At 44.4% G+C, this 9,991-nt stretch overlaps 1 protein-coding gene across 1 annotated transcript in view; it reads right to left on the minus strand.

Annotated features, from left to right (window-relative positions):
• Window positions 1-9,476, minus strand: part of LMO2 (LIM domain only 2) — a 19,518-nt gene extending 10,042 nt beyond the window's left edge. The window contains exons 1-2 of the mRNA XM_019473948.1: window positions 9,416-9,476; window positions 7,726-7,843 (exon numbers count right to left, since the gene is read on the minus strand). Coding sequence (XP_019329493.1) covers window positions 7,726-7,843; window positions 9,416-9,476 — 179 coding nt within the window. The remainder of the gene's footprint in view (window positions 1-7,725; window positions 7,844-9,415) is intronic.
• Between the last annotated feature and the right edge of the window lie 515 nt (window positions 9,477-9,991).

Here is a 9,991-nt window from a genome sequence, read left to right on the forward strand (position 1 = left end):
TAAATAAAGGGGGTCAAAAAATGCAAAAGGAATTCAAAAATTAAAAAAAAAAAAAAAAAAAAGACATTTCCATGAGCTTGGTTTCTCCTGGCTCTGTCTCTCAAGGTTTAATAAAGTATAAACTCTGAGTCAAAATTTCCCTGATGATTGGGGTATTCATATTCTGAATAGCTCCTGATGGAATAACGCGAACAATTCCATAATGCCAAGTAAATCTTCTGGTTTCAGATGACACAGTTGTGCATATACTACAGACATACTGGCATGCTGCCTCCCTTCTATTTATTTTTCTAAAAGTCACAGGAAATTAATATCTTTAAGACCTCTGTCCCTTTGTCTGTCTAAAAGAGATCAGCTGGTTCCAAAGTTTTGGTGAGAGACAAAAACATCGACATTGGCATATAAAGAATTACTTAATTCCTTAGAAAAACAACATGAAAATGAGGGCTCACAGTACACAGTGGCCAGTGATTATTGGAAAACACAAATTTTTAAGCTTTTGCAACACCTGTATTCCTTGCTTTGGTCAGACTACCGCAGGTCTAGCAGATAACATGCCTGAAGCTTTGAGCACCCTGATCTAGTTGAAGATGTCCCTGCCCGCGGCAGGAGGGTTGGACTAGATGACCTTTAGAGGTCCCTTCCAACCCAAACCATTCTATGATTCTATTCTATGATTCTATGAGATATTTCTCATATTCATAGTTGAGTACATGCATTGCTGGACAGACCAAGGACGCTCTCTGCTTTGCAAGATCAATCCCTTAACCTGCAGAAGGCTTCTCTGCATAAAACCAGTGGAACAGCGTGCAATAAAGAAGCTGAAGAGGACAATTTGTGTGCGTTTTATCGTCATCCTTTTCAGTCAGATCCAGAACAAACTTCCTAGAAAAAGTCAGATCTTTAAGCACAAGTACTTGTGATAGTGCTGGGATCACTCCCTGGTCCTGCAGATGCCACCTGCCTCCTCATCTAAAAAGAACTGTAATCAAAACCACAAGATTATTCCTTGTTTTCTCTCTTTCCTATGAAGGAGAGATGCTAGGCAAAGTCGTGAGCTAAGAAAAGTGAAAAAAAGCAGTCAATTTGCTGGTGTGTAACGTAATAAACCTGTTGCTCCACCGTGCTTAATGGGACAGTGCTCGAACTCGATCTGCTTAGACAAAGAGTAATCAGAAAATGCAGCGTGACGATTAAAGTTGTCAGGCTGTCTTGAACAAACCGCACAGCAGAGACACCAGGCAACACCATGCATCAGGTTGGGTTTCAAACTAAACCAAAACTTGGCTTTGCAGGAGCTAGCGTGGCAGAAGGTAAACAGAAGCTGCCAAGAAGTGGCGTCCTGGACTGATGGGTGTCTGCCAAACTGCTGGGGGGCGTTTTGCCCCAGTGGCATTGCTGGAAGCACCTTTTCTTCACGTGTCTGTGCTGGCGTTTAGTGCCAGTCCCCACTGGATTTGCAGCGAAAAGCCCAGCAAGAAGGTCCCCAGCATGCTAACCAAGAGTTGCATCTTCTAATACCTTTGGGGAACAAAGACATATACTTTTTTGGAACAACTCGATTTTCATTTATTGGGTTTATATAAAATAAACTCTTGCTCTGGACAGTGAAATTTGGCATTTCCAGCTGAGGACTCTTGTGTCCCACCCGAACAGATGACCAGTAATCAAGCACGTCGTCTTTTTTTCACCTTGAGCAAGTCCCTTAATACCTCTTTGCCTCAATTTTCCCATCTGCAAATGTTTACTTCCCTCAGCAGAATTGGCTGTTGATTTACTTTTGCCTCCCGCTGAATAACGTTCCCAAAGACAAAGCGTTATTCAGCGCTAGAATTGGTGGTGCCGACATTTCCTGCACAGGGACAAAAAGCCCAGCACTATTTTTAGTGAGGGCTTTTCTTTCCATTGTCCCTTTCTCTGCGAAGCTGTATTTTCCAGTGCTTTTTACTGAGGCTTTTTTTGTGTTCATTGATTGAAAATCCTGAGGGATGAGTTTTGGTTTCAATTAACTTTTATTAATAAAGATCACGCTGTAGACTGATTCTTAGAGCATGGCTGAGATCAAATCCGCTGATAGTAACTGCGTTTAGCATTCAGTGCTTGGAATAACGTGCCATGAATAAGTCGGCTGGACTTTTCTAGATATTTCTCAATAAGAACGTTTGATGTAAAACTGCATGGCTTCTATGAGCGGTGTCACCTAAAGAAATAGCCCAACGTGCCTGTTTCCAAAGGAACACCCTCTCTTGGACTCAGTGAGTATTTTCAGCTTGGTTTTGGAAGGCCACAGGATCATCATCATCATCACCACCACTCAGTCTCAGGTTGCTCCCACCTTTACTTCTTCAGTATATCCTAGCTGTATTGCCCCTAGAGCTTATGGATACTATTGAACTATTTCAGGTCACACACATTTAGATAAGTCTGTGTTCAGTAAGATTAACTTTGCTGCCCTTAATAGCCAGTAATGCTGGTTGCCTAAAATGCAGTTTATGAAGATTGAAGTCTCTGCATAGATACAAGAACTAAATCTCAGTGACGGTGGCCTAGATTTTCTGTTAACGCTTTCTGTGGGATAGAAGAGTCAAGACCATGACTAAAGGTGAATGATGAACGTGAATGGTGGCAAAGAGGAATAAGGATTTCTGTAATTTGGGCTACGTTCTGCTACTGACCCACCATCTTATGTTAGAATAATCACTGCTCCACTCCATTCCTCAGTTTACCTATTTGCAAATGGAAGAATCCTCCTCCTTCCCACCGCACGCTGGACGGAAGCTTTGACACGCCAGCCCTTTGGATGACGCTCTAAAGAAATGGGAAGTTTGGGTTGGTTTGGGTTTTTTGAACACAGCTTTGACGCTGTAGAACAAGTTGGGGTCTTGGTCTTTGTTAAAGAACACAGAATACTTGAGGAGGACTATAAACCAGCTACTGCTAAGGACGTTTGACTGTGCCACTGGAGAATCAGTGCCATATGAAGTTACTCGTAGCACCACTATGTAATAGTAATGGCATGAAAGGCACCACATAATTCAAAGGAAAAAATATGTATTTATTGCCTTTTTGTGGATCTGGAAATGTCTTTTTAGGCCAGTAATTTCTGGTCTGGTCTGTGCGGTCTCCGTAAGTGCTGGTTTGGTGGTTTGTTTTTTTTTTTTCATATCGAAGACTCTGCATCATCCTCTGAGCTAGCATATTTTCTAACTTTCCTGGGGACAGAAGTGGTGATGGCAAGGATAAGGAGTTTTCCTTGAGTGATGACCACATGCGCTAACTTGAATGTACTTCGGAGGCTTTTGGTAAAGTGTGATTCAGAGGACTCCTGACCAAGGACGCACTTCTCTTTCTGGGGGTTGACCTTTCCTTTGAACTGGAAGAAAACAAACCAGAACAATAAAAACCACACTCAGGGTGAGGTTTGCCCCGGGATTGTGAGGTCCAGACGTTAGATAAGAAGCCTGGTGCATAAAGAAGTTTGAGCAGTTACAAAGTTTTGTTTTGTTTTGCCTTATTTTCTTCAACAAGCAACAAAGATGAAAAAAAACCCCGGGCAGTCAGATGAAGGGATATTTCGCTGCAAAAATGTGAAAGGTTCCCCCTCCCCATTTCCTCTCTCTTCTTTTATTGATTTCTCTTGCTCCCATCAAGCCCTTGCTGCCTTGCACACAAGCCAGATCCAATTACCTTGTCATGGTTTTCATAAGGCTACTGCTCTACAGTATAGTCCCTTCAAGTAATTTCACCTTTTTCCGTGGTAAATACTCTCTCCTATGCTTATGCACAGGAATCACCCCAGTAGGGCACTGGGGATAGTTTTTACTTTGATATCAAACATCTCATCCCAACCCATAGACGTCAGAGGAGAGACACATCTGAACTGAAACGGGCTTTGAGTCGGACCCGCAAATACTTTTAGTTTAGACAATAGCCAGTGACTGGGAAAGCAATTCCCTCAGGGAAAATGGCAGAGGGAGGTACAGACCAACCAGAAACTGTAGCTCAGGCTCCCCTGTTTGTATATACAGACACGCATATGTATATGTATTTTATATGTTTATATATTTATATATATACACATTTGTGTGTGCACGTCTCTGTAATGTGTATATAATTATACATTTGTGTGTGTGTGTGCATGTATTTGTAAACACACAGAGACACATACAGACTTGCACGTCATTTAGTTTCATCTTTTGCTGCTTTCCAAGCTGTTGCCCAAACAAAAGTAGCTTTTCAAGATTACCGCCGGCTCTAGCCGACACACTATTTCATGTTACCGTCGGAGAGAGTCACCAGGTAGATGTAGTAACCTTGGCACTAGCTGGCGATACACCAGAAAGTCTAACATCATTCCAGGAATACAGCAGTCCTCTTGTGCCCCTATGTAATGCTGTTATTTCTGCTTTTAATTCGTGAATATATGAAAAATAATTGGAGTGATCTCCCTTTGTGGCTGGGGTAGAGGAGAAAACTGGATGGGTAAATTTCCAGTTACCACAGATGTTAGTAAACCATGCCGCACTCCACCATTGACCAAATTACTAGCTACCTCTAAATGCTATGGGTATGAACTGTCTGGCTTCCTCTCCATGCACACAAGTCTGCGGGTAAGTATCATTTAAATGAGAAAACAGCGTTGGTTGCAGCCCAACTGATATCTTTCCACACTGTTACTACGTCTCCCGTTTACAGTGGCCCTATCAAACTCCTCGATTTGTCCGAGTATTCATCAATCCTGACACATTTTTAAAATAATATAGCCCTTACAGCCCTTGTGACCTTGCCCACGAGAGTTGAAATGATCCTGGTGCCATCCTTTTGCCTTCACTGGGTTGCAGCGTGCGACCCACGGGGGAATCTGCTGCCGGCAGCTGCCCGTTGTCCTGCCTCCTTGCTCTCTGCACCGGCTGTGGCTCTGAAGGACCCGGCTCATCTCTGGAGCACCTCCACAGCTATTAGCAGTCCTTGCTCTGGCAAGACGTGGAGAAGTCACGTGCATGGCAAAGGAGGAGAGCTGGGATGCTGAGAGGCTTGCTGGCAGAGCGCTCGGTCCTTTCCCACCCCATCTGGTCACCACCATCCGTCGCTGATTTTTGCTTCTCTGCTGTTACCGACAGAAGCTCTGTATGGACTTGGTGCTACTGGAAGCACGGTCAGGGCCGCTCTCAGTTTGGAAATACACCCAGAAGAAGAACAACAGACATTTTGCTCTGGAGTGCACCCTTCCGTGGAGCTCTCCTTTCTAGTTTCTTAGCCCCTTTTGGGACCTTTAGACTCTGATGTCACCTACTCAAATTATCACCACCAAGCTGCAGCTTCTCTTCCTGGTCAGCAGGAACAACAGCAAAGCCTGACAAAGTCCGGGCATGCTTGCCTGCATTTTCTGCTCCAGCCAGAGACTCTACCTGAGGCCGGGTGCCTTTCTCATCCTGCCTGTGCTGCAGGTCTCTCTCCAGATATTTTAGGCAGTGAGTTCTTCAGCCTTTCTTTGTATTTAGAGCAGGCATTTAATTCCACAACCACAGGGGCTGCGCGTTTTCAGATTAAACTGTGGTTTCAATTCCTCATTGACTCAGTTCTAGAGTTGGCTAAGCACAGTGACACAGAGGTGCAGCAACTAAGTGCATATCACATACGTATCAGCTGGCCCTGACCAGCTTGGTCACTCTGACAACTTCCATCAAGGTCTCAAGGTGGATTTATTCAGCATCTCCTGTTAATATTTAAGTGAAAGCAGTATTAGAAAGTTGCTTGTGTTTTCCAGTGTGAAGTTTCTGTCAGTTCTGCTGCTGCTTTGTAGTGTCTTTGGAGAAGCAGGGGCCGACACAGGAGGTCCTGGTGGATCCAGGTGGCTGGATCCCAGCCATGCAGCAGGTAGCATTGGGAGTGCCGGTGGCTATGTGGTGCGGAGCTAGAGAACTGGAGGACCGGTAGACAAACCCGTGGTGGGCATACGCTTTCCAGCGCTTGCAGCTCTTGCATCTCCCATCTTCTAGGCAATTTGTGAGCTCGAGTCCCATGGCCGGGACACAGAGGCCTCTTTTTGGCAGAGCAGCCAGGCCATCCGCTTCCGATTGCTTCTGGTTCCAGTCAAACAACTTCTTCTCTGCTGTAGCTTTCCACCAGCTACGGGTAACCTCAGCACGATCAAGCTCTGCTGGCTGTGAAACCCAAGCCCTGCTAGGCACAGACAGCACCCAGCACTGCGGTACCACTGTACTCTCCCTCTCTGTTCCTCAACAGATCTCTCCTGGTGTCGAGCCACACCTGTAGGCACAAACACCTCCTTTAGAGAGCTGCTTTCTACTACCCAATTAGAAGGCTGTCAGCGACAAGGCCATCACTCCTCCTGCAGCTTCTGACAAGCCTGGACACCGCTATACTGCTGCAGAAGATTAAAGGAGTCTTGCCTTTGTATTACCCAGCGGCTGTGTGCTAGCCAGAAACTAATTCCCCTTCCCAATGAATGTGTATGTGGAACAACTAATAGGCTCTGTAAGCCTGTCTTCATTCCTTATTAAAAGGAACACACTCTCTAAAGAACAGAGCTGTCTAATACACATTTCTCCCCCATTTCCCCTTTCATCAAGCCTCAAGAGAGCTGCAGTTCCTGAGAATTAGAGACTTCGGGGGGTGGAGGCGCTTTCTAGTAGTTACGACAAGGCTGAGTGTCGGGAATCCTAGATTCTTTTTAATGATTCATTTAGAAGCGATGGCGATTGCGTTCGCTCTCCAGCGATTGCTTTCTGCACTGCATATCCTCTGAAACTGAGGAACAGATGGGTGTGCAATGCTTTTACCTCTAGATCCCTGGCTCAGATCTGCTCTAGGCTGGTAGCAACAGAACCTCATTGTGCTCTGAAGGCTCTTTGGCAGCCAGTGTGAAATGAGTTGAATGACAATCCCGTACATTAACTTTACCACCAAGCATAAAGATTACTGGGTAGTACAAAATAAATGTTGCTTTAATCTCCTGTGGCAGTACAGAGGTGCTGGGATTTGTCAGGCACTGGCAGAAGGAGTGATGGTCTGGGGGGGGACCAGATCTCAACAGCATCCCAGGGTGCATCTGAGACTGCACTTGGCCCATTAACTTCCAAATTCTGGCTGCTTTACACGGTAAACCTGGCTGATGGAGTATGTAGAGCTGAAACACAACTAAAATAATTGATTACCTATAAATTCCATCTAACTCCCCAAGAAGTGGAACAGGCATGTACAGACTACTTAAAGCTTGTAAATTCACTTAGCGTCAGATGAAGTGTACCTACTTCCACTGGTGTAAATCTGGAGTAATTCCACTGAAGTATAGGAAATGTAAGGTCAGTGAAGTTGACTGGCATTAAACTAGCATCGTCGAGAATCATTTTTTAGCTAGAAAGCATGACAGATAAATGTCCTTTGAATTCCTGACCCCACTATGAAAATTAAACACAAGATGTGGAAACTCTTTGAAACTGATAGAAATGTCTCCGTCTTACATCTCTCTCCGGTAATCAAAACAAGGCACTGTAATCAGCTCCGATTCTAGGTCTATCTGTAAGGAACAAAGTGAACTTAGAAAATTAAATCATTTAACACATTATTTCCTTCCTCATTTCGGCGCCGATTGAGCTTATTGCACAATTTCTCCCCCCCTGCCCTGCAGCTGGGTTGTTCTGCAGCCTGGCGGGGCTGTGGGTGCTGTGGCAGGGCAGGAAGGTACCCAACGTTCCTGTTTACTGGAAGGATCGCTGCTTTGGGAGATTCCCTTTTAGACTCAGAGATTTCTTCACTGCCTTCCTGACGTCTGATTTCCTATTTCCTTTACTACCTGCTGAGTAGGAAACTTGGGACAGACCTAAATGGGGAGTATTCGCCTATGCTCTTATACCATACCAGCAAAATACTGATTTTGTAGCCGTAGCTTAAACCTTAAGCATCTTCTGCAGGAGTTTCTTCCAGCCTTGCTCGGGTGCAACACGCTGTGTTGGCAAAAGTGCAATTTTGCTGGGACGAATTATTCTGTCCTAGGAGCTTTTGCCAACATCGGGCATCATTTCTCCCTCCACCTCTGCCTGAGCCAGCCAAAGTTTGTAATGTAGGCTGTAATTGATAAACCTTATTTTATGGATTTAGAGTTTTTTAGATTTTAGATTTATTTTATAGATTTACAGTTTCAATCTAGGAAGATTTTTATGAATAGCAATTGCTCAGGGAATATTCTAAAGATATTTTGGTTATTTTACATAATAGGAAATACAATTACCTAGCCAGTGGCCTGGGCAGAGGAAAAATGTTTCCAAGGTGGGATAACTCCCATAATATTTCAACGACGATTATGAACAATATGATAGTTCGCAAGATCAGCATAATTTTCTGTATTTTCATCCCCCCGCCCTGTGGGTGTTGTAGAACTAATGGTCATTTCAGTCATTATTTAGCCATGGAAAAGACTTCATTTTAATTTGGAAGGTGGGATTGGCTTTGCTTTCTTAGGAGAGTGTCCACTGAGATCCTACAAGCGCATTCTGCACTATTGCTTTTCCGTGACTTGTTTAAAGTTTTTATCAGACTTTGTCCACTAATTGTTTTTTTTTCCTGTTCTCTTCCGCCCTCTTTCTAACGCTTCTGTGTTTTCGAGAATTCACCAAAACACTGAGCATGAGTTTCTGGCCAGACAAAAATTACTCTTCTCAGGAAAAGCTGGATGGCTAGACTCGATGATCTTAAAGGTCTTTTCCAACCTCAGTGATTCTATGATTCTAAAAGCGCCCACTGTAGTTTTCTAATTATTTCTATTTCATATAGATTTCCTGTTAACTACGCCTACAGGAAATAAGTGCTAATCTGTTACGCATCGGTTTCTTAGCTAAAGTACTTTGCATTCCACGGCTAATAATAAGTGATGATTTTCAATTGACAACTTACTTCCTCCCCGGTGTCGTTTAGGGAAAGTGCCAAGGAGAAAACTGTCAGGGAGAGAAATAATAATAAAAAATGGCTGCTGGCCTGGCTGGGTTTCCTGCAAAGGCTGCCTCTGCACAGATGGCTTCCTGCGATAGCTCTTCCCGGGCACCACAGCTTGCTGGGTACGGGCTCATATATATCACCAGTGAAGGTTTGATGGCCGTAAAACATCTGCGGGCTAGGGCTTCGGCTGCGGTTGGGTCATTTGGGCTTCTTGGACCTGTATCAGAAAATAGATGAAATAGTTGCCCGTGCGTTTCCCTGATTCGTCGCAGCAAAGAAGGGTTAATGCTTTAAACCTCACCGTTTTCTGTATTTATACAGAACGGATACAAAGCAGTAAACTGAGGTATGGAGCAATTGAGTACTTTGTTCCAGGGGCCGTATGAGCAGAGGTGGGCTATGAACCGTGTGACTTAGTGTGATGTGGTAGCCAATGGCTTATATTTCTTATTTCCGCTACGCTTTCCTGGCAAACCCCCGCCTCTTACCTTCACCATCTTAGGTGAAGGAAAGTAGGACATATCGCTGTTGTCACAAGTCTTCCTATCTTGACTCCTAGAGTTTCTTCCCTCCTCGTGTTCCTGCTGCTTTCCAAGCCAAAGGAAATGCAGCGTGGGACCGCTTTTTGTTTGCTGCTGTAACATAAGCATCACGATCAGACATACGGCAATTCCTTCATTGCTTAACAGTGAAAACCCTCTCTTAGCAATAACAGGAGCCATTCTACGCTATTCCTGGGACTGGCTGGAAGCAGGAGAGATGTCTCTCTATCACCAAGTATGAAGATGACTAAAATTATAATGAGGGCAAGTTTGCAGCCCACAGCAACACAAAATGCAGCGGAGATTGTAAAACCATCTTTCCATGCCACACAGTCCACGCTGTGCTTCTCAGAAGATCTAGCTATCTGGGTTTCCTGGTCAGTGCTTCTGCCATTTCTTCCATGCACTCTTCCCAGGACTCCAGCTTCACCAACCGCTCTCCAGGGTGGGAAAATCAGGTTTCTAAATGCTGCAAGCAATACCTGGGCTTGATT

This window comes from Aptenodytes forsteri, unplaced genomic scaffold, assembly GCF_000699145.1.
Source record: "Aptenodytes forsteri isolate BGI_AS27 unplaced genomic scaffold, ASM69914v1 Scaffold252, whole genome shotgun sequence".
Lineage (NCBI taxonomy): Eukaryota > Metazoa > Chordata > Aves > Sphenisciformes > Spheniscidae > Aptenodytes > Aptenodytes forsteri.